At 52.1% G+C, this 27354-nt stretch overlaps 1 protein-coding gene across 1 annotated transcript in view; it reads right to left on the bottom strand.

Annotated features, from left to right (window-relative positions):
• Positions 1-14692: 14692 nt before the first annotated feature.
• Positions 14693-27354, bottom strand: part of SLX9 (SLX9 ribosome biogenesis factor) — a 49324-nt gene continuing 36662 nt past the window's right edge. Inside the window, exons 3-6 of the mRNA XM_057412306.1 lie at positions 26599-26667; positions 21940-22093; positions 17997-18065; positions 14693-15342 (exon numbers count right to left, since the gene is read on the bottom strand). Coding sequence (XP_057268289.1) covers positions 15216-15342; positions 17997-18065; positions 21940-22093; positions 26599-26667 — 419 coding nt within the window. The 3' untranslated portion in view covers positions 14693-15215. The remainder of the gene's footprint in view (positions 15343-17996; positions 18066-21939; positions 22094-26598; positions 26668-27354) is intronic.

Genomic DNA, 27354 nt, shown 5'->3' with positions numbered 1-27354 from the left:
CCATCTTTAAAGTAACACCAGTCATTGAAGACACGGCTGTTTATACTACGAGACTCATTACACAGGAGGCCTGCCTATTTATAGAGATAGATATCACTACAGCTTAGTGCTAGATAAACCCAAACAATTATTGTAAAAGGGCAGTCCATCACTAATTATTCTAAACATCTCCTGCGCACTGGGGGCTGGCCCGCTGCCACTCCCCAGCCAAACGGCTTACAGAATGATGCTACGACTTCTCTCACGCGACTCTGGGGTGACAGATCGCTCCCTGAGCAAGCAGCGTGTCCCTGTGAGCCCGACGAGCGCATCACCCTCTGTGCATGCCAAAGGGAGGCATCAAATGAGAGCAGGATCTTGTTTATGCTCCAGGAAAACAGGAAGTTTTCATTCATCCTTGGAAAAGATAGGGAGCTGGAACTTTTAGCAGGGCCTGTTGTGATAGGACAAGGGGTGATGGGTTTAAACTAAAAGAGGGGAGACTCAGGCTGGATATGAGAAACTGGTTACAATGAGGGTGGTAGAACACTGGCCCAGGTTGCCCATAGAGGTGTGGATGCACCATCCCTGGAGACATTCAAGGCCAGGCTGGATGTGGTTCTGGGCAAGCTGATCTGGTTGAAGATGTCCCTGCTCATTGCAGGGGGTTGGAATAAATGAGCTTTGAAGGTCCCTTCCAACCCAAACCATTCTATGATTCCCTGAGGAATAAACATGCTACAAACAGTGGCAAAAGCCCTTGCGCAGCAGCCCCACATTCAGAGCCCTGGGACCCCAACAGCACAACACAGAAACATCAACTGCATTTTCCTGCTGTTTAGAAGAACCTCCTGGAGATGGAATAAACACGACAAATAAAGGGGTTAGGCTCCTGCATGCAGAGGTATCTGCCTGAACAACTACATAAAAGCCCAGGCCAAGCGTGTTTCCTGGGACCAGCACGGCTGCAGTTGGCTGCTCCTCGATCCATTATGGATCTATTCTGTGGTTTCACCAGGCTGAGCCTGCTCTCCCACCACTCCTCCCGAGTTTGGAGAGGGACAAGGCAAAGACACGGGGCTGGATACAGGCAGCGGGGCTGGATGCAGGCAGGAATAGCCACCCCTCAGCCTGACAACCCTCGGGGGGGTCCCATCACGCCTCAATCCTTAAAAACGCGTGTTTTTCCGCAAACCAAACTCTACGTTCTTGTACAAGACGCTGCAGCCACACTTTTGTTCCAGCACAGCCTTAAACCCACCCGAATCCAGGGGGAAGCAGGAAACCCAACCCCAAAGCAACAGATGGCACGGCACAATAAAGGGGGTTTTGGGGTGTTTAAAGCAGCGGGGGGAGGAAGGCGCCGAGGGGTGAGCCCGCATTTCACGCCCGAGCTCCGCTCGCAAGGACGCGCCCGCCTTCCCCACTGCAGAGGGCGGGCGGCGGGGGGGGGGGAACCAGCCACCGGAGAGGGCACGTCGGCCCCGGGAGCAGCGGAGGGCGGCCAGGCCACCGCGGCGCCGCGCTCACCGGCCCCGCTACCCGCCCTAGGGCAGCGCACCCCGCGCAGGGCACGGACCGGGGCCAAACTTCCCGCCGCGCCGGCACCCCCCTCAAAATGGCTTCGCCGCCGCCGCCGCCGCCTCGCCCCCTTGGCCGGGTCACCCCGCCCCAGAGCCCGCCGGGCACGGCCGGGCCCCGCCGCCGCACTGCACCCCGCCGCACCGCCGGGCAGCACCGGCAGCACCGCCAGCCCCGCCGCCATCAACAGGTGCGGGGCGGCCGCCGCCGCCGCCGCCACTGCCACCGCACCAGCACCTGCCGCCCCGTCAGGACCTGGACAGGTCCCGCGGGGCGCTCCCGCCGCCGTACCCGCACCGCACCTCACCTCGCCCGGCGCCGCGCCGCTGCCCGGGCCCCGCCGCCTCCACCGCCGCCGCCGCTCCGCCATCCGCAGCCCCGGCCGAGCCGAGCCCCGAGCTGCGGCCCCCGCTGCGCCGCCGACACCGGCTCCCGAGCGCGCCTGCGCGCCACCGGCCCTCGTGCGCGCCCCCGACGACGTGCAGGCCGCGCCTGGCCCGCCAGCCGCGCGCGCGGGGCGGAGCCGCGACAGCACCGCCGCGACAGCACCGCCCTTCTCATTGGCGGGGAGATGGAGGGGCGGGGCGGAGCCGGCAGCGGGCGTGGGAGGAGAGCGGCTGGGCCTGGGGCAGAGCCTGGGGCGTGAGGCAGGGACGGGGACAGGGACAGGGACAGGGACAGGAGTAGGGCCTCAGGTCTGGCCGCTTTACCCCCACCTGCTTCCCAGCCAAGCCCTGTGTCAGGGCTCAGCCGGCTCCATGGGGTGCTGGGCTTGGTGCCCGCGCTGTCCCATGCAGTGTGGTGGGTGCCAGGACCAGCCTCCGAAAGGGTTTGATGCTGGGCGCAGCTCCTTCAGCCAGGGCAGGGCCACCCTGCTGTCACCTGCTGCTGGGGCCTGGCACTGAGCTTAGCCTGGCTCATATGGCCTGGGGAGCCCAGTGCCATAAACCAGACTGGGGGGGCTGCAAGCAAGATGCCCATAGCAAATACTTAAAGCAGGAACCAAAATACAGTTGAAGTGATTAAAGCAGCTTAAGAAGTGCTAAGCAGTCCCAGAGGGACACTGTAACTTGCAGGTGATGCCTACTTGCAGCGCTGTTTGAGGACCCACCAAGACATTCATCGTGTTCAGCATACAAACTGCTGAAGAGCTTTTGTCCCTTTGGCTTTGCATTTTAGACCTGAATGCCTTCAATTTATCTTTCATAATAGTCAATTTTTGCCATGAGGTGCAGAAATGCTAACATTGGTTCAAAAGAGAGAAGGAAAAATGGTTCCCCGTGTCCTCCATGTCCTCAGAGCCAGGAGGACCCAAGGACTGAGCCTCTATGTCTGAGTGTGTCCCACCATGCCAAAATGAGAAGGCCAGTGTTTTCCACCAGCAGCAAAGTTCATCAGTGCTTCTGCTGCGTGTATCTCACAGCTCATGGTGTAAATTAGGGCTTCAATCTAGAACAGAGGACACAGAAAGGCTTCAATAGTTACTTTAAAGCCCATCTCTCACATGGTCTGACCGTGGCAGCAGGCTGAGAGCAAAGGTGTGCAGTCACCTGGGGAGCAGGTTTCTGAGCAAGGGCTTGTGTTTTGCTCTTGGCATCTGCAGGTCTCAAAGCCAGCTCAGCCTGTGGGATGAAGCAGGACACAGCAGGATGCAGCACTGGCCTCGCTCTGCATGGCCACTATCACTCCTCTGTCCTTCAGAGCACTTCATCATGCCCCAGAATCTCATTTACAGCCACAGCTGACCACAGACATCAACTGGTCAAGCACAAGTCTGCCTTTCCCAGCTTCCTGTCCTTTTGAGGTTACCCTGTGAACACACAGAGTTATTAAATAAACCAGCAGCTGATTTAATTTCCCCTCGGGTAATATGTTTCACCCTAAGAAGCCACATTAAACATTATATACTGCAGACTATTTGCCTGGAGTGCAGTGACAATCACCCATCACACATCACCCATCCTGAGACACCCCCAGTCCCAGCTGCACATCATAGGAGGACCCAGGGTGGAGGTGGATCCAGCCACAAAAGCTCCATGCCCAGGAGCAAAGGGCAAGCTGGTAGATTCAGCTGCACCACCATGAAAGCTGTGCTCTTCATGGTGAAGAGATAATGGCTGTTCTGCACTCGGGTATTTCTGATGAGAAGGGCAAGGTGTTAAATGTGAAGTCAGTGAAAGGCAGAGTAAGTGCTGGAAACATCTGCAGAAGGGCAGGAGCAGCTCTCATATGGCTGAGAGAGCTGGGCTGGTTCAGCCCGAAGAAGAGAAGGCTCCTCAAGGGGAGACCTTAGAGAAGCTCCAGTGCCTAAAGGGGCTGCAGGAAACCTGGAGAGGGGCTTTGGACAAGGGCCTGTAGGGACAGGACAAGGGGAATGGCTTTAACCTGCCAGAACAGGGGAGACTGAGATGAGCTCTTAGGCAGAAGCTCTTCCCTGTGAGGGTGCTGAGGCGCTGGCACAGGGTGCCCAGAGAAGCTGTGGCTGCCCCATCCCTGGCAGTGTTCAAGGCCAGGTTGGACACAGGGGCTTGGAGCAACCTGCTCTAGTGTGAGGTGTCCCGGCCCGTGGCAGGGGGTTGGAACTGGATGAGCTTTAAGGTCCCTTCCAACCCAAACCAGTCTGGGATTGATCCTCCAGGGGCTCAGTGGGACACAGGCCCATGGGGAGCACCACCAGCCCCAGGATTCTCTGCAATGGGTCAAACCAGACCAAAGACACAGAGTACCAGAGGTACCGGGAGGAGCTGGAGAAGCTCCCCCATCCCACCTCCCTGCCCAAGCAGAGATGCATTTCTCCACCCACAGTTAATAAAACTGACATGGATGAGCTCAAAGTCCCTGCCTGTTGTTGTCTGACACAAACAGAATGCAGGCACCACTGACCTTTGCATGCAGGAGAGTAACACCCAGCACTGCAGCAGCCAACGCTGAACCAAATGTACTGGGAAGCGAGGTGGGGAAACTACTCCTGATGTCCTGATGTCCATCCTGCTGTGGCTGCCCACAGACCTACGGGTGGCTGCCAGAAAAGGAAACTGTTCCTTAAAGCAATTAGGATTCAAAAGGGAATTTAAGGACATAAAAGATATTTAAAGAAAACCCAATAGTTTTCTAAGGCTTCAACCCACAGATGTGCCAGTGGGAAGCGCCTCTGGCATCTCCCATCCATCCCACAGCGGGGTGTGCCCAGCCATGGCAGGGGCCTTGCGTAGACACCAATCAGACAAACCGTATACACGTTGCTGCAGCAACCACCTCGGTATTGTTTAAACCTGGCGCTGAGAACTTGGTGTGCTTTCCCTGGAGCACTCATGTCACCGTCACACAGGCTCCCACGTGGCTTCTTCCCTCTCCCCATTCACTCCCGGCAGGGTAAGGACCCATAGGGATGTTCAATGGGAGGGTGCAGAGGACCAGCACAAAAGCCTGTGCTGGAAATACCCATCTATTTTTATCCTTCCTCCCTCCCAGAGACAATCCTGTGCCTCTGCCCTGCTAACAGTGGGCAGCTCCTGCCTGGCGAAGCCTTTGCCTCCGGGAACGCCTGTGTCTCTTTATTCTGGTTTATTTTTGGCTCCAGGCATTCAACACCAGCTACTCCTTCTTCTTTTCCTCCCCCCTGAAGATTAGCAGCGAAGCCACCGAGAACAAAGCTGCGCTCCTCAGTTCCACCTCTATGGCATGGACCAAAGCGGTTGTGTCCTCACAGGATGTTGGGGAAACCACTTCTGGAGATGGGGGGAGACAAGGCTGACAGGCTTCACTGATGAAGATCACAGCAGAGCCTCAGGGCTGGAGGAGGCTAAGAGGTGCTGCCCCCCCCCCCCCCCCCCCCGGAAGCCAGAAATGTAGCCAGGCACATCCCCTTTGGCCCAAGGGACCATGCAGGGGTCTCTGTCAGCTCCAGCCCTGAACTGGAGAGAGGAAAATCACTGCTGGGGTGACAAGGACTCACATTGGCAAATGGGGCAGGAGTGAGGGTGTCCTCAAGGTCCTCACCCAGTTCCATGGCCAGCCCGACTCCACTGCACATCAGCTTCCCAGGGGCTCCCTGAGCAGCGCTGAGCTGTGACACAGTTGCTGGTGTTTATGAAACATCACGTTTTTCCAAACCATTTGCTCCTTTTCTTCTGCATTTTCATCCAAATCTTGTGTTGGTGTTTTCTTGGTAAATTAATCAAATTATGACTTTTTAACACCGACTTTTTCATCAAAGCCCTGGGCAACTGGAAATCCTAGGCTGTTTGTAAGGCCAAGCACAGCGTGTCCCAAACACCACAAACCAAAAGCAGCTTTCCCACACTGGGGCAGTTTGATTTGCAAACTGGACTCACTCCTTGAGGTCCCCACAGCCCAGGACATGTCTGAGCTCAGTTAGCCCCACTGGGAGCAGGGCTGTGCCTGGCACAAGGCTGATGCTCCCACACCATTTCCCAGCTATGGCTAATGTGCCACCAGCGTCACCAGTGCGGCTTGTGTAGCACTGGAGGTCCCTAGGGGCTGTGGGGTTTCAGAGCTGAGGTGACTGTGGGCTCACCAGAGCCGCAGATTGCAGAAATGAGCCATCTTCCCAGAAGTGTTGCAGTGATTTCAGGGAACTGTGTCTTGCAATCCTGCCCTGCTGCCGTGTCTGACGTCCAGCTGAAGCCTCCTGCTGCCTTTAATGGCTCTGCATGTGCCCTCCACATCATGCTCCTGCTTGCGACTTGCCCATGAGCAATGAGACTGAGATGAGCTCTTAGGCAGAAGCTCTTCCCTGTGAAGGTGCTGAGGTGCTGGCACAGGGTGCCCAGAGAAGCTGTGGCTGCCCCATCCCTGGCAGTGTTCAAGGCCAGATTGGACACAGGGGCTTGGAGCACCCTGCTCTAGTGGAAGGTGTCCCTGCCCGTGGCAGGGGTTGGAACTGGATGAGCTTTAAGGTCCCTTCCAACACAAACCAGTCTGGGATTCATCCAGACCTGCGGGACATAGTGGACCCACTGCCAGACCTATCACCTCCTCCATCCCGTCCGTGCCACCAACCCAACAGAAACTGCATCTCCAGACAGCTCTAAGCAGCAGATCCAAGCTTGGTAGTTTCCCCTCACTGTTTCCATGTGATCCTTGATGGAGCACCAGCCAGCTCTGGGGAACCTGCTTCCAAAGGGATTCAGCAAAAGGAGGATGTTTAACCCAGACTGTGCAATGGGTGGCCAGCTCTCTGTCCTATGGAAGCACAACAGTATCCTCACCAGGGCAGTGCGTGCCTGCCTGCAGGAGCACACATGGGAAGCACAGCTGCCATCCCCACTCTGATTATTCACACACCCCCCACAGCCCCAGATCAGCTGCTGAGGTTTCCACGCAGTGAAGGTATCAAACTGGTTGGGGTGTAATTGGCACTGGTTGCCAAGACCCAGCTCCTACTTCACACCACGTGTGTGCCTGTGTTGCCTTGTCCCTATGGGACCGATACTACACATGTGCAAGTGGCAGTATGCAACAGAGCTGCTTTGTGGATGGTCTGGAACCTGGATTTCCAAGGCCAGAGCATGATCCAATGCAGTTTGGCATCTCTATTGCAGTCCCCTGCTTGTGCAGCCCCTTGGCCAATGCTGAGATGCAGACCTGTGCTTACACCATGCCCTGAGCAGGGTCTGCAGGCAGGGTGGTGATGCCGAACCAGCACATACCCCTGAGCCCCCAAATTAGGTGCTGGCTGCTGGACCAAGCAGAGCATCCTTCCTGCTGTCATAGAATCACAGAATCAACCAGGCTGGAAAAGACATTTAAGCTCATCCAGTCCAACCATTCCCCAACACTGCCAAGGCCACCACTAACCCATGGCACTGAGGCCTCGTCTCCACGGTGTGTGAACACTTGCAGGGACGGTGACTCCAGCACTGCCCTGGGCAGCCTGTTCCAGTGCCTGAGCACCCTGTGGGGAAGGAACTGTTCCTCAGCTCCATCTAAACCTCTCCTGGTGCAGCTTGAGGCTGTTTCCTCTTGTCCCATCTCTTGTCCCTTGGGAGCAGAGACTGACCCCACCTTGCTACAACCATCAACAGCTTTGTAAGAGTTAAGCGCTGTTCCAACCTCTCCACTCCCAAGCCACTGAACAGGCTCAGGACACCAGTGGTGGCTGCTTCACGCAGTGGAGTGTTGTTGAATTCCTCACTGTTGAGCAGAGATTAACAGATTCAGGTTGGCTGTAAACACACTCAGATGAAATATATGCAGAATAGCTGCAAACCCTCACATCTCCTTGGCCTGGCGCCGCTCTTCCAGCCTCATCTCTGGGCCGTGGTGCCACTGACGCACTCATAAACCCATCAAACACCAGCCAGGCTGTGGGAAGCATGGATCCGCTGCAGCCCCATCCCAGTGCCTGCTAAAGCTGGGAAAACATCTGCACATTCAAATAAAGATGAGGTTTTCAGTCTGTCCTCGTGGCACCTCCTGCCGTCAATCTGTCCATGAGTGTGGGTCAAAGGGGTATGAGCACTGCAGCTGTTATCACTTCCTCCATCTCCTTCCCCTGGGAGGATATCCTGGCATCATCTGCCTTCACCTACTGGGGCCCTGACATTTGTTCCCTTCCCAGCAGCTTCCTGTTTGGGATATTCCTTTGTCTCGGCTTCCTCTCCTACTTGTGCCACTGAAACTAAGGCGACTGCCCTGGGAACACGCAGTGAATGAGGTGTTGCACGCTGCTCTTTGTGCTGCCAGCATCCTCCACAGCACGCTGCATCCCACACGCTTGTGGGGCAGCCCAGCAAACAGCTACAGCAGCCTCACAGATGCCTACAGATGCCTCACAGACACCTTGCTCTCCATCTCCCAGGCCACAGCTTGCTTGATTGCAAGAAGAATCCACACTAGATTAAACCACAGGAATCACAGCATCACAGACTGGTTTGAGCTGGAAGGGACCTTAAAGCTCATCCAGTCCCAACCCCCTGCCACGGGCAGGGACACCTTCCACTAGAGCAGCTTGCTCCAAACCTTCTTTTGCCCTTTATCTGCAGTATGGGTACATGTGATACTAACCCAAGCCCTGTTCCTGCAGCCATAGCAGGAACCTCAGCACATACAACTGCATGCAAATCTGAGCTGCTCCCTGGCTTTGGGAGGAGATGGGATCAGGCACCAACAACTCCTCCTTTCACCCACAGCTGCACAAGGTGAATCACCACCTCATTGAGCCTTTGCTCCTGAGCCCAAACCCTCACATCCCTGCCCTGAAGCAAGGGTTTCACCACAGCCTGTTTGTGGCAGCCTTTGTCTGCTGCTTCCACTGCCCTTGCTGGCCATCCTGCCACCACCTTGCTGCGTCCTGGGTGCTCAGGGAGGGGCAAGATGGGGGGAGACTCTCTTGACAGATTCAGTCCTGCTCTTTGCTCCCTGACCTTCCAGCAGTTACTAATCCCAGGAGGCCTCCACCTCTCACCCCACAGCAGCTCACTTTCTTTAAGAGCTTTGGGGCATTCTTTAAGTGCTTAAGAGCATTGCCACATGCTGGTTGGAAATCCACATCAAACCTGCTTAATTGGATCAACTTTATCTCCATGCTTACCATTTGCCTGTGAGGGAAAACCATGCCCTGCAATGCTAATGCTTCCCAACTATCGAATAGTGGTAACCATCCAGGTGTCTGCTGAACCTCTCTGAATCATGGCTTGCTTCAGTGGGAAGTGTTAAACCTGGCTTTGTGTTGAGCAATTTAATCCTGTTCAGCCATCACCCCTCAGGAGCTGTGATCCAGGATGGAAGCAGCACTGGGGACCTGGACAGCAGCAGCTTGGCCACAGGCAGATGCTTGACCATGAAACCTCTGTTTTCATGAAGCCTCTGGGATGTCCCTCCTGCCTTCGTTGTGCACAGTGGTGAAGGGAGGCACATGAGCAGTGCTGGTTCTGGTGCATAGCAGTGATCAGGGCTGGGCTTCTCATGTGAAAAAGCACTGCCTTCATCCACAAAGGGAAAGGAAATGTGTTGAAATAGGTTACAGTTCCTAAGCACAAACTGACGTAACAATGTTAGACCTACAGTAAAAAGAAACAAAGATTTGAGGGTGATATGATTTACAGATGGCAGAAAAATACATTAAATGCTAAAGGAAGTGGATCCAAAACCATGCAAAAATTAATGGTTGCCTTTAGGTCCCTGAAGCAGGTCCCTGAGCAGCCTGATTCCTTACGAAGATGTTAAAGAGTGCAAACACAGAGGAGCCTTGCCAGGAGCATTGTTAAGATTTAAACCTTTGCATCAGAGCGCTCCAGGATTTTCCAGACCACTTGCTTCCAAGCAGGATGCATAAAGTATAATCTCAGGGTTTCTCTCTGCTCTAACGATTGGCATTTCGTGCCAGACAGGGTGTGTTGGTGACCCTGTGTGAACCAGCTGTGATTTGTACAGGAACTGCTCCCATTACCATACAGGGCTGCCTGGATCTGCTCAGTGTGGCTCATCAGCCCTGCACATGTGGGGAGCCACTCTTGTCCTCCGTGGTACCACAGGGGTTCCTGGCAGTGGCTGCAGTGGTGGGATCCAGATCCTGAATGGGCAGAAGTGTCTGTGGCAGAGGGCTGGTGCAGCACTGCTCTGAAGCCAGGCTGAGAGCTGGGCTGGTTCAGCCTGGACAAGAGAAGGCTCCTTAAGGGAAGACCTTAGAGCAGCTCCAGTGCCTAAAGGGGCTACAGGAAACCTGGAGAGGGGCTTTGGACAAGGGCCTGTAGGGCACAGGCCAAGGGGAATGGCTTTAACCTGCCAGAACAGGGGAGATTGAGATGAGCTCTTAGGAAGGGGGACTGGAACTGGATGAGCTTTAAGTCCCTTCCAACCCAAACCAGGCTGTGATTCTATGACCAGGACTCCGGCTGCAGCAACAACAGCCATGCTCAGGCTGAGTCACAGCCAGCCAAGTCCCAGGCAGATGCTCCTGTGGTCTGGGGTGTGATTCAGCTCCTGCTCACACCTGTCTTGGTGACACACAAGGTGAGGGAGGATGAGCCCTTGCAGCACCTCCGTGGCCTCTTCTGGATTCACTCCAGCAGCTCCACGTCTCTCTTGTGCTGTTGCCCCAGAGCTGGATCAGGACTGCAGGGGGGGGTCTCCCCCAGAGCACAGCAGAGCGGGAGAATCCTCTCCCTGAGCTGCTGCTCACGCTCTGGGGGTGCAGCCCAGCACACACACACACGGGGGGGGGGGGGGGTTTGGTTCTGCAGTCAAGCGCTCACAGAAGCCGGGTCATGGGGAGCTCCTCCTCATCCAACAGCCTCAAGTCCTTCCCCTCAGGCTGCTCCATCCAGTCTCCCCCAGCCTGTGTTTGTGCCAGGATTGCCCCAGCCCTGGGGCAGGACCTTGCCCTTGGCCTTGAAAGAAGTAAAGCAGAGCAGAAGTGCTCTGACCTGGCTTAAGTCATATTTTCCATATGCAAAGGGATGGGGGAACTCACTCGAACAAGGGCTGTAAGGAAAACTTTCCAGGGCAGAGAAACCAGGGAGTGGAAGGAAGGAGCCGGCGGTTACATACTCACACTAGGGACTTCCTTGGGTTGGAGCACAGGCTGAAGCCAGGCCTGTGACTCACTGTGCTGATGTGAGACACGCTGCTGCCCTGCTGCAAGCTCTGCTCCAGCACACACAGAACCAAGGAGAAACACACGAGCTGCAAGAGCTGCTATAAAAACCTTTGCAACCTGCAAGCCAAAGACTCTACCCCTGAGCTGCTGCAAGAGGAGAATCCCCATCCACCCACTGGTGCTTCGGGTGCTTTGTGTGTAGCAGAAAATACCCACAGATACCACCAGATGGACAAGGATACCCCAGCTTCTGCTTTGAGACACACTACTGGGAACAGCCTTCAAAGGCAGAACCACCACCGAGAAAGGAAAGAGCTGTGAAAAGTAGATATTCGCAGTGTGGTGCATTCACTGCTTACTCCTCTCAGCGCAGAGGAGCTTGGGGAGGCTCCTGCCCTTCCCTCTGGCACAAGCACTCCTTGGAGCTATTTCTCCCAACCTGCTATCTTACAAACAAAACCAGGAAAGTTGGCACGAAAGCTTCCATCCTCCTGAACATGCGCCAAGTGCGAGGGCGACTCAATGCTGCAGACGCCTGTTTCCTGGCAGATTTTAAGTCCTTTGCTCAACTGGTAGGCTGGCGGGGGCAGGAGATGCCTGCAGCAGGCTGGGAACGGTGGTTTCAAACAATCCCATGTTTAACTGCAGCTCAAGACCCAGGAGATCAACATTTTCAAACAGAGGGGTAAGAGACAGACACAGCCAAGTGATGCTGGGCATGGAGATGAAGGGCCACCAGCTACCGGCTGGACCAGGTGGAGTTGCCCAGCTCAACACCTCCCTGTGCTCAGTCACCCCTCTGCTTCCCAGATCATGAGGTTTCAGCTCTGTTGGCTCCCAGTGGTTTGAAGGGATAGGACTGGAGCCAGAAACCAAACTGAGTGCTGGATGCCAGAGAGGGACTCTTCATCAGGGACTGTAGTAACAGGACAAGGGGTGATGGATTTAAACTGAAACAGGGGAAGCTCAGGTTGGAGATAAGGCAGAAGCTCTTCCCTGTGAGGGTGCTGAGGCGCTGGCATAGGGTGCCCAGAGAAGCTGTGGCTGCCCCATCCCTGGCAGTGTTCAAGGCCAGGTTGGACATGGGCTTGGAGCACCCTGCTCTAGTGGAAGGTGTCCCTGCCCGTGGCAGGGGGTTGGAACTGGGTGAGCTTTAAGGTCCCTTCCAACCCAAACCACGCTGGGCTTCTATGACTGTACTGCTGGTGCCCAAATTTCCAGTGACTAGCTCTGGCCATAAATCATCACAGCTGGCAACTGGGAAGTCCATGTGCAGGCTGAGACATGGGGACAGCCCCTGTCTTGATTCCACCCTGGAAGAGCTACACAAACCACAGAGCCCTTCACTCTGGTGATGCTTTTTTGCGGCCTTGAACACTGGCAGGGATGGGGCAGCCACAGCTTCTCTGGGCATCCTGTGCCAGCACCTCAACACCCTCACAGGGAAGAGCTTCTGCCTAAGAGCTCATCTCAATCTCCCCTGTTCTGGCAGGTTAAAGCCATTCCCCTTGTCCTGTCCCTACAGGCCCTTGTCCAAAGCCCCCCTCCAGGTTTCCTGTAGCCCCTTTAGGCACTGGAGCTGCTCTGAGGTCTCCCCTTAAGGAGCCTTCTCTTGTCCAGGCTGAACCAGCCCAGCTCTCTCAGCCTGGCTCCAGAGCAGAGCTGCTCCACCCCTCTCCTATCTATTGGCACATAACCCACAGTAACATCTACCCTAGATCCCAACTATACCTGGCCCTTCTACCAGCTCAGTATTTCCCCTAACACTGCAATTCAGGCCATCCAGGAATTGCTTCCACTGTAAGACTGTGAATAGAGAACTAAGTGGTCCAGGAAGACAGGAGCTGGTGTTTGTTATCACCGTAGGGAAGGTTACTAAGAAGAAACTGGTCTGGAGCAGAGGTGTGTGGGACAATCCAGCTCTCCAGAGGCTTGAAAGGCTGGTGTTGCTCTGTGGAAAACAGATGGTGCCCAGGAAACTGGTGCTCGTCAAATGCAATCAGCCCTCTGGCTGATCTCTGCAAAGCCCAGTCATGATGTACCACACGCAGCTCTGAGGGAGGGATATGATCCCACCCACAGTGCACAACCTAGGAGGGTGTTTTTTAAACCACAAGACAATGAGAAACCTGCAAAGACCAGAAAACAAGCAACACAAGTTCTCTACCATGCCCTGCAAGCTGCCTTTCTCTGCCTCCTGCCCTCCAGATGCACTTCTCCATCCCTGAGTGTGCTGTTCACTAACAAGAGGAGCAAACTTCATCCTCCTTTGTGCTCAGCTGTCTTCACCTTCTTCATCTCTCCCCTCCCCTCCCATTTAAGCACAAGGATGGCGCCTTTCTCAGGAGACAACTAGATTAAGAGTAAAGGGATAAAGATCACACACAGGGAGAAAACCTTAGCTTGGTCCAAGTTTTAGTCACATCTTGGGCTGTTGTGAGCCACTGGCAGCAACAGCAGCTACAGGAAGTGCCCTTAGTGCACAACCCCATCCAAGGCCCAGCTCTCCAAGGCAGTGTCCAACCTACATAACATGAGCAGGGCAAGCTGGGGCTGATGTTCAGATGCCAAGATCCAACATGGCCTCAAAGAAACATAAGCAGAGAGTGGTAAGGGAGCAAGCAGGAACCAGCCAGGAGGTGGGGAGATACTTTGAAATGTCTGACCCAACCACAATCCTCTGCTTTCCAGAGCCTGGGTCCTGCAGGGCATTCCAGCACAGCAGTGTTTGCCTCCCAGCTCTGATGAGCACAGAATCATGGAATGGTTTAGGTTGGAAAGGATGTTAAGATCATCCAGTTTCAACCTCTCAAAAAGGATGAAAGCCCTGCCAGCTCTCTGCCAGCCTGAGAGCAACAGGGTGAAAGATGGGACATAGAAAACTTGTCTATGTGGCCTCTGCCAGCCTAAAGGGAGAAAAAGGAGCATTAATAGTGGCTCAAGAGACAGGTGTGATCAAGGTGCCTCCCACTCTCATCAAAGCTGTTCTCAGGCACCAACTTGGATAAGGGTCAGCTCCAGATTCCATGTTCTTTCTTAAAGGTTTCAGATGTTCCTCAGAGTTGGTTGCTCTTCCAAGGTTAAAAAGCATCAGAAAACTTCTGTATGGTTCACAAAAGACAGCAGTGACATTTTGGGGTGTCAAATCGCGATCATCTCCAATAGGTAATGGCGCTGCCTTCAGTTGTCCCCATAAAAATTCACTGGAGTTTTGTGAAAATCTGTGTTTGGTAGAAGGAAAAGCCTCACCTTTCCCAAAGCCACACATGGAAATTATCAGCTGGAGCCCACAGCCTGCAGCCAGGACATGTTTCGGGATGCTTCCTATAGGGCAGGCCAAGCAGGGAGCACAACCCAAGCCAAAAGGGATCAGCGTCACCCACAGGAAGCAAGTCAATCAGTTAGATGTGATCTGCAATGATTTCACATGGCTTCTGGTTCCCCTGCAGCAGCAGTCTGGTGCTTCACTGTCTGTACACATGGACAGGAGATATTCTGTTAAGTCATTTTACCAGTGATGGAAATAAATTCATATTTCTATTAGTATTTACCAAAACAAGACAAACTGCATATTGTGTGAAAGTGTGTTTATTCCAAAGCTAAAGTTCTCACATTAAGCAATGTCTCTGAACAGCAGCACTGGTCTTTACACAGATCTCCAACAGCCCTCTGGGCTCAAGGGCTGGGGGTCTTGAACCATCTCAACAGAGCATTAGAGACTGGCTTGTCAGAGGTGTCAGAAAGGGGAGGGAAATGACAGAAAACAGATATGTTGCCAGTGGCACAATTTTAGACATTGTGTCTGCTACAAGAGAAAGAGGTGTCAAGACACTTTGCAGGGAGCTTTATGTCTGCACAAAGATCTCACAGATTACCCTGCTCTCTGCAGGCTGCTTGCCAAGGAGCAGCTGCCACTGTCAGGAGAGAACTGCATTATTCTTGCAGACAGAAAGCAGGGCTGTTGGATTTAATAATCTGCTGGACTGCTTCCAGGGACTGAAGTGGCTGAGAGGTCACGTTAGTGATGTGCTACTTTGCAGCCTGAAGCCCTCGCACCAGCTCCAGTGTGCACGTTTGGTCCCAGCTTAACACTCTAGAGGGGTTTACCTCCTTCCTCCTGCCTCAGCCTCTTGGAGAGATGCTCACTGATGGCCATGAGGGGGTTGGCTCTGTAGCTAGGACTGGAGATGACCTCGCGAAACCGAGCCACTTCCTCCTCTCTGAGGAAAGAAAAAGAATACACAAGTGCTGAGTGCCTTATGCGAAAGGAACTGAGCAGGTAAGAGCAGCACTCTTGAAGCAGTGGGTTTCTGTAGAGACAGAATCGCCTCAGAAAGAAACAGTGCAAGAAATAAAGCCCATTTACCCAAGGGCAAAGCTCAAATCATTGCCAGCTTCATAGGAGCCAGAGACTTGAACTCATGCCACGGAGACAGAAACAATCACAGCAGTGTCCAGCATCACTTAGAAATGAGGTTTTTTAGAGCTTTTCCCTAGTAAACCAGGAACAAGAGGCTGGGTATCTAGTAAATCACGAGGAATGAAAACAACTTCAGACTGCACTAGCACAAAAGCAGATTCTGCTTTGAAGAGCTCATCTACCGACTCTCTATTGCTCAATGTAGAGGCTTGGTAATACTGTGTGCAACACTAAGTTAGCCACCATGGGAGAATCATGACAGAATTGCCTCTGCATGCTTAGTCAATTGCTGATTGCTGTGGAAATGACCTTGTCTTAAAAAACAAGCAAGCAGGGAGGAATAAGAACAGAGCAGGAGTGCATAAACCAGTAAGTCACGCCCACTGCAGCCTCCCATCTCCCTCTCACAGGCTACCAGGCTCCCCACAGCCCAGGCAGATACCCATCTCAACATCCTTAGGAGCTGCTGTGGATCAGCAGAGTGCTCTCCAGCTTGGAGCTAAGCCTGCCCCTGTCATTGGAACTGAGAGAGAAGCCAAACCCGAAACTCAGGTTGTGGCAGTTGGGTCAGTAAGGTGAGGCTCAGGGAGCATCCAGTCCTATCTATCTAACATCCTGGAAAAGCAAACTCAAGACCTTCCTCCCAGTTTTTTCCCTCCCAAGCAGCACAGACTTCCCAGATCACCCTGGTAGGATACTCAGTGCCTCTGCCCCATTTTGTGCAGAAGAGAGGGGGGGCACACAAGGGGCCACCTTGCTAAGACACAAGGTTGTGGTGGTTGCCTATTCTGTTGCAGATCTGTATAGAATCATAGAATAGTTAGGGTTGGAAAGGACCTTAAGATCATCTAGTTTCAGCCCCCCTGCCATGGACAGGGACACCTCACACTAAACCATCTCACCCAAGGCTCTGTCCAACCTGGCCTTGAACACCAGCAGGGATGGAGCATTCACAACTCCCCTGGGCAACCCATTCCAGTGCCTCAACACCCTTACAGTAAAGAACTTCCTCCTTATATCTAATCTAAACTTCCCCTGTTTAAGTTTTAACCCCTTACCCCTTGTCATATCACTACAGTCCCTAATGAAGAGTTCCTCCCCAGCATCCTTATAGGCCCCCTAATACAAGTATACAAGTCCTCCTCAAGTAGTGTTCCTCACCCATGAGTTTTGGCACGAGACCCACTGGTGACACTTAAGGTCATGACCCCCGGGATTCTGCAAGAAGCCAAGGAGGGATTTGTCCAGAAAGGCAGAACTGAACAAGAAAAACATCCCAGGATCGACACTGACCAGTTCCACACAGAGAAGGGTATTCACAGAGTATGCTGGAGAGCAGTGCCGGGGTCTGTAGGCTGTTCTCCTCAGTCTCAGTTTGAAGTTGAATGGCACAGAACTGACAGATATCCTAGAAACAAGGCCCACAGAAAGCAGGGCCAGGGGTCAGTGCCAGCCGCAGGGGTGCTGTGCTGAGGGGAAATGACGCTCTTGAAGCCTGGTGCCAGTATAAGATATCCAGCAGATTATACAGTGGACTAAGGAGTTGCCAGACCAAGCCCAGGAGTCATTCCAAAGCATTTAGTGATATATTTTAGAAGAAAAGGTTGGCAGATGCCAGTGGACAGCTGTACTCCTAAGGGACATGTCAGTCAGCATCCCAAAGGTGTTCTGACAGATCAGCTGTAGCTCCTGATGCTATGCAGTTCCAGGAGCTCCTCAACTACACCACCACAGGAGGCTTTCCTGAAGGGCATCAGCTAGAGCTACATGGGCCTGGTGTCGTAACAGACTCAGCCACAGCTGGATATTGCAGCTCCAACTCAGCAAGCCAAGGCATGGGATGCACGACCGGGCTGATAACCACATTGTCCGTGCCACGCAGAGGGACACAGCACAGGCATACTCATTTGGTACAGCCAGAACTTACAACTGTGGCCAGGAGGAACAAGATGACAGTTGGGGTGGGTTTGTCCTGAAAGCCCAGAGACCATACCCACGAGGCCCCAGCCATCACTTTCTTTTCCTGAGACAGCAAAAGTGAACACTTAAAGGAGCGAGTGCAGCTTCTGCTGCTCTTTTAGCTTAAGTTTTACATGAGACTGAAGCAGAAACAGGCTGAACCCATTTAGAACTGATCAAGTCTAATAGGGACTAAGCCAGAAGGACACCCACAAACATCCTGCAATATGGAAAAGGGAAAAAAAACAAAGCTGCCACCTCTTCTAAGGTCTTCAGGGCTGCAAGCCTGAAACACTGGAACTGGTTGCCTAGAGAGATTGTGTGATCTCCATCCTTCGAGATATTCAAGAGCTGTCTGAGAGTAGACCTGGACCACCACCTCTACATGACCCTGGTGGGCATGGGATTAGACCCGATGTCCTCCGGAGGTCCTTTCCAGTCTCAACCATTCCATAATGCTCAGCAGGGACTAGACACTAATTACTGGGTACTTACAAGAGCTGGCATTTCTGAGCTTGCTTCATCAGACAGAAGTCTGCTGGTGCTGCCTTTGCTTTTACGTGGCTGTGGAAAGAACAAACAAAGCGAGTGAGTGTTACAGAAGAAAGTTAATTTAACAATTGCTGTAGAAATAGGAAGAGTACAGGGATTGTCCTGTATGGAAATTGTCCTGAAAGGCAATTTTTTCCCTAGTCAGCCAGTAATGGAGATTGACACAGATTGATCACAACTTAGGAGTCAGGACTGAACAGGCAGGAGGTAAATTAAAATCAGATCTCTTACTCCTAGACCTGGTCATTAGCTCTCTGTGCCCAGATCACTTTCTGCTTATCACTAACCTCCAGGTCAAACTGATACTGTTGCTTAAAGAAAAGATGCCATTGAACTTCCCCTCACCACCTCTGCACATCTCATGTTCCCTGCTAGCACTGTAGAGCGCCAGCACTGGCACACATCAGGTATACATAGTGCCACAGGTGCTCAGCAAGAAGAACCTTCCAGCCATGCTTCGGATCCCGCAGTGGGACCACTGGGGTATCAGCTGTCAGTTATGTTTTAAGATCACAGAAGCACAGAATCCTGGACTTGTCTGGGTTGGAAGGGACTTTAAAGCTCATCCAGTTCCAACCCCTGCCATGGGCAGGGACACCTTCCACTAGAGCAGGGTGCTCCAAGCCCCTGTGTCCAACCTGGCCTTGACCACTGCCAGGGATGGGGCAACCACAGCTTCTCTGGGCACCCTGTGCCAGTGTCCATCCATCAAATCCAGGCCTCTCCAATCTCGAGACAAGGATATCATGTACAACAGTGTCAAATGCCTCACACGAGTCCAGGTAGATGACCCTCAGCCCAGCACAGTGTGTCCCAGCATCAAAGCTCGTTTCCCATTCAGAGAAATGGATGTCAGCCAGGGTGAGCAGCACAGACCCTGTGCAGGAAAGGGCAGATCGATGCCTGCATGCTGCTCCTGTACCCTTCAGAGCCCTCAAGGTCACCTTGGCATTGCCTGAGTGCTCACAAGGAACAAGAGCACACAGAGCTCCAGGGGTTTGAGCAGCTCCTGTCACACTGCTGTGTCTACTGGGACTGCAAGACACAGAAGGAGCAGGAAGCATCTCTGCTGTCTTCATGTCCATTAACTGCTCAGCACAGGAACAGCTTGTGCCAGTTTGCCTGCAATCCTTCCCAGAAGCACAAAGAAATCCCTTCTCAAGCTGGATGGCAACCCATAGTCGCCAGAGAAAGGGCTTGCCACAAGTCACCATAACAGTCCCTTCTTGAAGGCTTTCCAGTTCCACTCAACAGCTCTGCCCCACTGGTCTAGCAGTTTTAAAAGGCTCTGCCTTAATTCCCCCCACCAAGCCACGAGGATGCTGCCTGTTCACTTGTACCATGTTAGTAGCCCTGTTTCATTACACTTCATTGCCTTCATTCATTATAAAACAGAATAAGACCTTCACTGTAATGCTCTCTTACTCAGCAGGAGATCAAATTCCTGGAGAATCTAATCTTTTATTAATAATGCTGACAAATCACCAGAGTATTACCCTGCATTTATGTAATGATTCAAATCCTATAAAAGCCTCCTCTGATTATCTCAAACACTGATGCACACACATCCTCATGCAGTCCAGGAAGCCACAAGCCAGCAAAGGGGGAAGAACAGCCCTGTACCTTCTCCATGTACCAAGGGCTACTCTTTGGTTGGCATGTCACAGGCAAAGCCAATCTGCCACCCCCACTGTGCCCACAGCAACTGGTGATGGACAGTCCTGAAGTTCTCAATCAGGGCTGGGCTTCTCGCTTGTGTTGTTCCATAGGCCCACTGGGCTCTCTAGACAGCAGAGCCTTGCAGCCAAATTGAAACCAGAGCCAGAGCCTGCGCTCAGGCTTCCAAAGGGAGAGAAGGGCTGCCACACTCCCACATAGCTCCACAGAGCACTGAGACTTCTGCTTGCCTACTCACTAGCTATGCTCCATGTGCTTTATTTCTCATATTGGAAAAGAAGATGAACAAGTTACTTCCTAACCACAACACACTTGATTTTACAGACTATTACATTCCCAAGCTCTCTGCCTCTATCTCCTGTCTGGGCTGAGGACTCCCCAGCAAATTTAGTCACACCAAACTGTGCCAGATCCTGCACTGTCATCCTTGTCAGCCGTCTCTGAGTCTTTCCAGGTCTGCTCTACCTTGTGAGCTGGTCCAGAACTGCAGCTGCAGGGTATTTGTACTGGATGAAGCAACCACCCAGAAAAGGAATTCCCAAAGGAAGGAGCCTACCTGTCCTTCCTCCCCTAGACATACTTGGAGCAAGCCATCCTCCTAGATAGGAGAGCCTCAGGCAACAAGGGGGCTGGGGGAAAATGTTGAAAGAGAATGACATCTGATCACCACCTGGAGTCAGAGGCCACATGTGGTTGTGGCACATGGTCACAGAAAGAGGGCAAAGCCACCTCTTCAGGCTCAGGCTGTGCCCTGGCCTAGAAGTCCATCCAACCAACTCTCAGTGCTCTGCAAGACTTGGAAACATCTGTGTGCACTTTTGCTGCTCATTCCCACTGAAAGAGAGGGCTCAGGCAGACTGAATGGCTGCAGAAAGGGAAAAAAATGCTATTCAAACAATTAAAAGCCAAGTTAAGGAAGGAAATATTTTCCCGTGTTTAGATGCAAGGTTCAGAGCTGCTGTTTGTCTGAGGAGTGGCTTTCCAGAAGCACAGGAAGCTGCTAACTCAGCCACTCTCTGTAGGTCAGAGCCCCACCTGGGTTAGAGTTCATTGGAGGGGAACTGAGCAAGTCACAGGAAGGTTCATGGCATCCCCAGCCTGGACCTACAACCAAAGAAGCGGATGTTTTGCCAGACAGCCTTTTTCTTGGCTGTTCTCTAATCCAAATGCTTGCTTATTAATGTCATAACAAGTATCTAGTTCCAACCCCTAGTGAGCAACTGGAAAGGAGGTACAAGTGATAGTGCAGCACACAGAGCACTTTCATTCTGCACTAGGAGATGGAAAAGCAGCTTTAACACTGACCGGATGGTCTGGCAGAGCACTGCAGACATGCTGACAACTGGGCTGGTTCAGCCTAGAGAAGAGAAGGCTCCTTAAGAGGAGAGCTTAGAGAAGCTCCACTGCCTAAGGGGCTACAGGAAACCTGGAGAGGGACTTTGGACAAGGGCCTGTAAGGACAGGACAAGGGGAATGGCTTTAACCTGCCAGAACAGGGGAGACTGAGATGAGTTCTTAGGCAGAAGCTCTTCCCTGTGAGGGTGCTGAGGCGCTGGCACAGGGTGCCCAGAGAAGCTGTGGCTGCCCCATCCCTGGCAGTGTTCAAGGCCAGGTTGGACACAGGGGCTTGGAGCAACCTGCTCTAGTGTGACGTGTCCCTGCCCGTGGCAGGGGCTGGAACTGGATGAGCTTTAAGGTCCCTTCTCACCCAAACCATTCCGTGACTAAAAAAGAGAAAACATAAGGGCAGCCAGAACCCACCCTTCAGCTGACATGATGGCTGACATGAGGGTGTTAGAGATCAGAAATAGCCCTTCTCTTTCAGTAGAATAAAGGGAACAGAAACAACATCTTTCTATTCATGTCCAAGATCACACTGCAAGCCAACAGAGCAAACAAGGAGTCTGGCCAGAGTGTTAATCTCTGCTCAAAGGGCTTGAACTACCACAGAAGCAAGCCCAGAAGTTCTGCCAAGCCTTCCCTAAGCAATACAACTTCCCTTTTAGCTGTAGATTCAGAAGATACATTTAAGCTTTTTCCTTGCAGGAAGTGAAGCATGGAAAGGAGTGAAATGGTGTTTATAATGAGGCCCTGTTCGCTTGACCACTGGCACTGAGCTTGCACTGGCTGTAGCAACAAGCTGAACTGAAGGACACTCCATCCTGCAGGAAGAAGGGAAATACACAGCCCATCCCTAAATGGCACATACCTCTTGGGTGGCTTCCTGCCCCTGCCACCGGTGGTCAGGTCAGAAAGCTCGGGAAGGGCTTCCATCAGTGGCTGCATGTCTCCCACCACAGGTGTGGCTTTCCGCTTCGCTTCGGCTTTTTGCTTCTGCTTGGCTAACTTCACACTCTCTATTTCTGAATCAGAAACAAGACATTACTGGAGGAAGGGGAAGTATTTGCAAGAGATAATCCCTGAGCTAAGGAATTCAGAGGCTGCTTCACCACTGACACAAAAACAAGCCAGAATTCATTTAAACCAGGGAAAGACTGAAGAATACTGCATCTGGGTAGTTCCCCCTCTTGTGCTTGCTTCTAACTATGTATCTCTACTGACATGTACATGGGAAGTGAAATTCCCAGCCGGATTTTGTCTGAACTGTTTCCATCCCTTGCACTGTTCATTGCACACAGTAACATGGTGCAAGAGTTGTGGGGAGGACAAAGCCACACTGACACCTTGCATGGAATTAGGAGAAAGAAACAAGAGGGGAAGGGACAAACCAAACAGCTCCACATGCAGCGTTGAACAGTCACAGCCCCATCTCTGTTTTGCTGCTGGGACCAAACAATAGTCTCCTAGCACAGGCAAAGGAGATGGACTTCATTGCAGTTGTTTACTTGGTTTGGAGCAAGTCAAGGTCTCACTTTCATGACTCAAGGTAGAGCTCAAGCAGTCAGATGCTGGATAAACTGGGCCCTTAGAAAAGCACTGCACCAAGTGCAGACACAGAGGCTGCTGGCTTTTCCTGGAGACCATGTTCACCAGTCTCCCTGCAACAGCTCTGAGCAAGGCTGTTGGCACATAAGGCTCTACACGTTACAGCAATCTCCCTTCTCTGCCACGGGAGCTAAGCACCTAAACCCATAAGATTCTGCCTCAGTCCTTGAGGCTCCCTGCTGTAGAAACAGGCCTCGCAGCTGCCCAAGCCCTACAGAGCCAGCAGCCAACAGGCTGAGCTCCAGCAGAACATTTTTTTCTCTAAGACGGCCCCCAACAGCCCAGAACTGCTACAAGCCCCCAGCTGAGCTCCACGATCATAGAACCACAGCCTGGTTTGGGTTGGAAAAGACATTAAAGCTCATCCAGTCCCAACCCCTGCCACGGGCAGGGACACCTTCCACTAGAGGAGGTTGCTCCAAGCCCCTGTGTCAAACCTGGCCTTGAACACTGCCAGGGATGGGGCAGCCACAGCTTCTCTGGGCACCCTGTGCCAGCACCTCAGCACCTTCACAGGGAAGAGCTTCTGCCTAAGAGCTCATCTCAGTCTCCCCTGTTCTGGCAGGTTAAAGCCATTCCCCCTTGTCCTGTCCCTACAGGCCCTTCTCCAAAGCACCTCCCCAGGTTTCCTGTAGCCCCCTTAGGCACTGGAGCTACTCTAAGTCTTCCCTGAGATGCTCCAACTTGTCCAAGAAGACCCCTGATGATGCCCTCAGAAACAGTCAATGCTCAGTGGGATCCATGAGCTCCTTTTCCTTCTGCTAGGTGATCACCACGTCTGGAAACCCACTGCATTGCCTCCACACCCACAGGTATAAGGGATACACGATGGAGGACTCTGCCTTTTCCATGTGCATCCAGCAGAGGCTACAGCAGAAGAGCTGGCTTCTGCTTAGTGTCTCGTACAAGTGTATTGCATGGATGAGCCTCAGTGTTGAGCTAGTCCTGGTCTCTTCTCCCAAGTAACAAGACAAGAGGAAACAGCCTCAAGCTGTACCAGGGCAGGTTTAGATGGAGCTGAGGAACAATTCCTTCCCCACAGGGTGCTCAGGCATTGGAACAGGCTGCCCAGGGCAGTGCTGGAGTCACCGTCCCTGCAAGTGTTCACGCACCGTGGAGCCGAGGCCTCAGTGCCATGGGTTAGTGGTGGTCTTGGCAGTGCTGGGGAGCGGTTGGACTGGATGAGCTTAAAGGTCTTTTCCAACCTGGTTGGTTCTATAGCGGAGCACAGTGCCAGTGGCCATGGGGCCAAGCTGGTGACAGAGGGAGGCCAACAGCTTCCAACACAGCATGGCTACAGCAGCAGGACCAATTGGCACAGGTATTTCTGGTGGGAACATGAAAGCAGCCAGTTCCACTTACAGACCGCAGGAAAGATGTGTCCTGCAATTCTGGGTCTAATCCTGCTGCTCACATTTAAGAAAGCAGAACTTTAAACCCAACTAGTTCCTTTAGTGCCTTTGTCTTGTTTGCTCCCCAACTTGGCTGTGTCGAGGAGCAACAGCTTTTCATGAAGTGCAATTTTGCTGTTCATGGCTGTTTGTGACAAATTTGGATTGTAAACGCTTCTCCTCACAGCAATCCCTGCCAAGAACCCAGCTTTCTGTTCTGCATCACTTCTTTTTTTGGTCTGGCTTTATGAAGCTGACTCCTTCTGTGCTTTCATAAACAGTATGTGCTCAAAATTTTCAGACACCTGATTCTGCGCAAACATCCCAAATTCTTTTCCTATGAAGTCTTGTTTGTCTGAGGAGCCATGCGATATATGTATTTTTAAATGTGCATACTTCTAATCGCTGAAGCATTACAAATCTTTTTCCCCCTCTCGTGTCTCTCCTGAGATTATTTATTAGAATGGGAGAAATCTCCAAGTTTTGCGTTTGCACTACTGGGCTGAACTTTAGTTCCCAGGGTCTTGGCATCCAGTGTCACAAAAGCATCTCTGGGACAAGAAGAAACAACAAACTCTTCGGAAGATTTAGGGAAACAGGGATGTTTTCCTAAACGTTCAACTTCTCCAGTCTAAGCCGGGCTCTCTTTTGGGGTGTCAAAGGCCACAAAGAGTTGGCAGAGTTATCCGCATCCGATAAAAATCAATGCTTTTCAGTTGACTCCAGCTCTTTAAGGTCACAATGTTAGAATGCCAAGTTTCATTGAAATATCTCCATTTCTGGAAATATCAGTTCATTTCACTCCATCAGCTAATAATATCGGTTTCTTTAATGATGTTTACGCAGGCTCTTTCCAGCTATTCCATTTTCCTCAATAACAAGCTGCACACCTGGTACTAACCCTTCCTGACTTTACTTGCACAAATCCCCAGGTATTTGTTAGCCTTAACAAAGCATTTGCCAGGGAATGCTAGGATTTGCCAACTAACTGGCCACAGTTTAGACGAAGAGTTAAGGGAGCCAGCAATTTTAAGTAGTTCTGTGTCTGTAAAGCACTTCTAACACCTAGTATCTTCTAAGACAGAGATAATTTGGTCTGAAGTTTTTCCATCTTGGCGTTCTCCTCAAAGCAAAGCCTCTACATTTCCTTTGTATTCCCTCAGCTTAGTGATTTTAGAGCCAAGAAAGCAGGAAAGAGGCCACAGCAAGGACAAAATAACATACGTTATCATGAGACACTAATGCTGCAAAGGCATATGTGGAGGAGTGCAGGTACCCTGCTCCTGGGCTTTTTCTATGGGAGCAGTGCTGTCACCTCACTGCAGGAGCATGCCCTCTGTTTCTTGCAGATGACATGAGTCCCATGTACCGTTTTTACTTTGGATTCCTTCATAAAATGCTGCTGAGGACATGGTTTCCACCATGGCACCTGGTACCAGCCCTGCTATGAGGGGAGGGAAAGCTCAGCTATGCTCCAGCAGCCCTCTCCTCTTAGGAGCATCACAATTGCAGGTGGCAAGTCAGACATTAGGACTAGCACAGACACCTATGTTTTGTGTCCAACAGGGACACCAAGGGTTGCAGATGACAAAGGCACTCGTTATTGATTGGTGACAGGGAGGAGGAGGAGGTTTCCTTCACACTCATGGTGTTAAATTATCCCCTCTTATTTAAGAGGAGACAGAGATAGCTTCACTGCAACTGGTGAAATCACAGGTTGATGGACTTGAGCTCAGACCTCAGGAGCAGAAAGCATATGGTGTGGCAGAAAGCCACATCCCTGTCCCAAACAGAGTCTGTCAGCAAATCTGTTGACCAAGAAGGTGTTAAGGGAAAAAACCTGTCCAAAGAACAGCTCCAGGTGGCAAGAGGAATCCCTCTGCTACAATGCGTAGCACAGCATCGTCTTTTACTGCACTGAGATACTTGAAGCACAAATACAGACACTTCCCACAGGAAACACAAACATTTCTGCTGTGGGCTGGTTTTGTTTAGCTCATATTTCACAGCCAGACTGACTGGTAAGCGGGTTCACTGACCTATGGCACATGGGAAAGAGCAGTAACACAGCCAGCAGTGTCCAGAGACTTCCCTTACAGAAGGGTTGGAAGGCCCATTGCAGGCTTTCACCAGAGAGGCTTGGATTAGCTTGTGGGGCTCAGCTCCAGGCTCTCCTACCACCCCCATGGCTCCTTGGGAATGGGGAGCTCCACTACATAGCTACTCATATCGGTACCAGAAATTTAAAAGTTAGAGAAACATGCTAAACCTACACACGCACAGTGTCCTATCTAGGTAAATAAAGGCTTTATGTAGTCACTTCAATTACACATGGAGGAAGATTTGGGGCAATGACTCAATCTCAGTGGCTAAACAACAGCTGGGAGAGTTTTACCCCATGTGCTATGGGGCAGATGTGAAGGGTCCTGAGAAGCACTGCCCCACACTGCCACCCAAACCCCACATAGAGAGAGACCCAACAGCCCCACACTGATACCTGCGGTAGCGCTGTGTTCCAAAGGAGTACTTACTCTGTAGCCATCTTTCCTTCCTCAGCTTCATTTTCTCTTTTTTGGAAAGAACTGTTTTTTCTTCTAAACCTAGAAGAGAAGAGAGACATGAGACATGGCTTCTGCACACTGATTCAGTGCTGGGCTCTTCCCAAAGGCACCATTCAACCCCTGACGCTTTTGAACTTGCTGGCAGGTTGGTCAGGCTGCAGGCAGGCTGGGAGCTACACCTCAACTTCTACCTGAACAATCAAACCCATCTTGCTGTCAGTTAAGAAGTAAGGAATAGGCAAGTAGATCAGATCAGGTAGCTCTTTGAGATACGCTTTTTAAGACAACCTTGCCTAGTGTCCTGCAAGAACCTGGTCTGGGAGCTGGTGTTTCTTCTGAAGTGATGGGAAGTCCTACACGTCCCATAACTGGGAGCAAGAAGAAAGCTTTAATCTGAAAACACTCAGGCTAATACGGCTAAGAAGGAGGAAAACGTGGACTGCAGACATGCAGAAAGCTGGAGCTGTTCAGCCTGGAGAAGAGAAGGCTGTGTGGAGACCTCATAGCAGCCTTCCAGTATCTGAAGGGGGCCTATAGGGGTGCTGGGGAGGGACTCTTCATTAGGGACTGCAGTGATATGACAAGGGGTAAGGGGTTAAAACTTAAACAGGGGAAGTTTAGGTTGGATATAAGGAAGAAGTTCTTTACTGTGAGGGTGGTGAGGCACTGGAATGGGCTGCCCAAGGAAGTTGTGAATGCTCCATCCCTGGCGATGTTCAAGGCCAG

This window comes from Pezoporus wallicus, unplaced genomic scaffold (genome assembly GCF_028554395.1).
Source record: "Pezoporus wallicus isolate ANWC-B61680 ecotype Strahan unplaced genomic scaffold, APGP_CSIRO_Pwel_v1 contig_6566, whole genome shotgun sequence".
NCBI classification, from domain to species: domain Eukaryota; kingdom Metazoa; phylum Chordata; class Aves; order Psittaciformes; family Psittacidae; genus Pezoporus; species Pezoporus wallicus.
The sequence above is the reverse complement of the archived record's forward strand: the minus strand, read 5'-3'. Positions and strand labels throughout refer to the sequence as shown.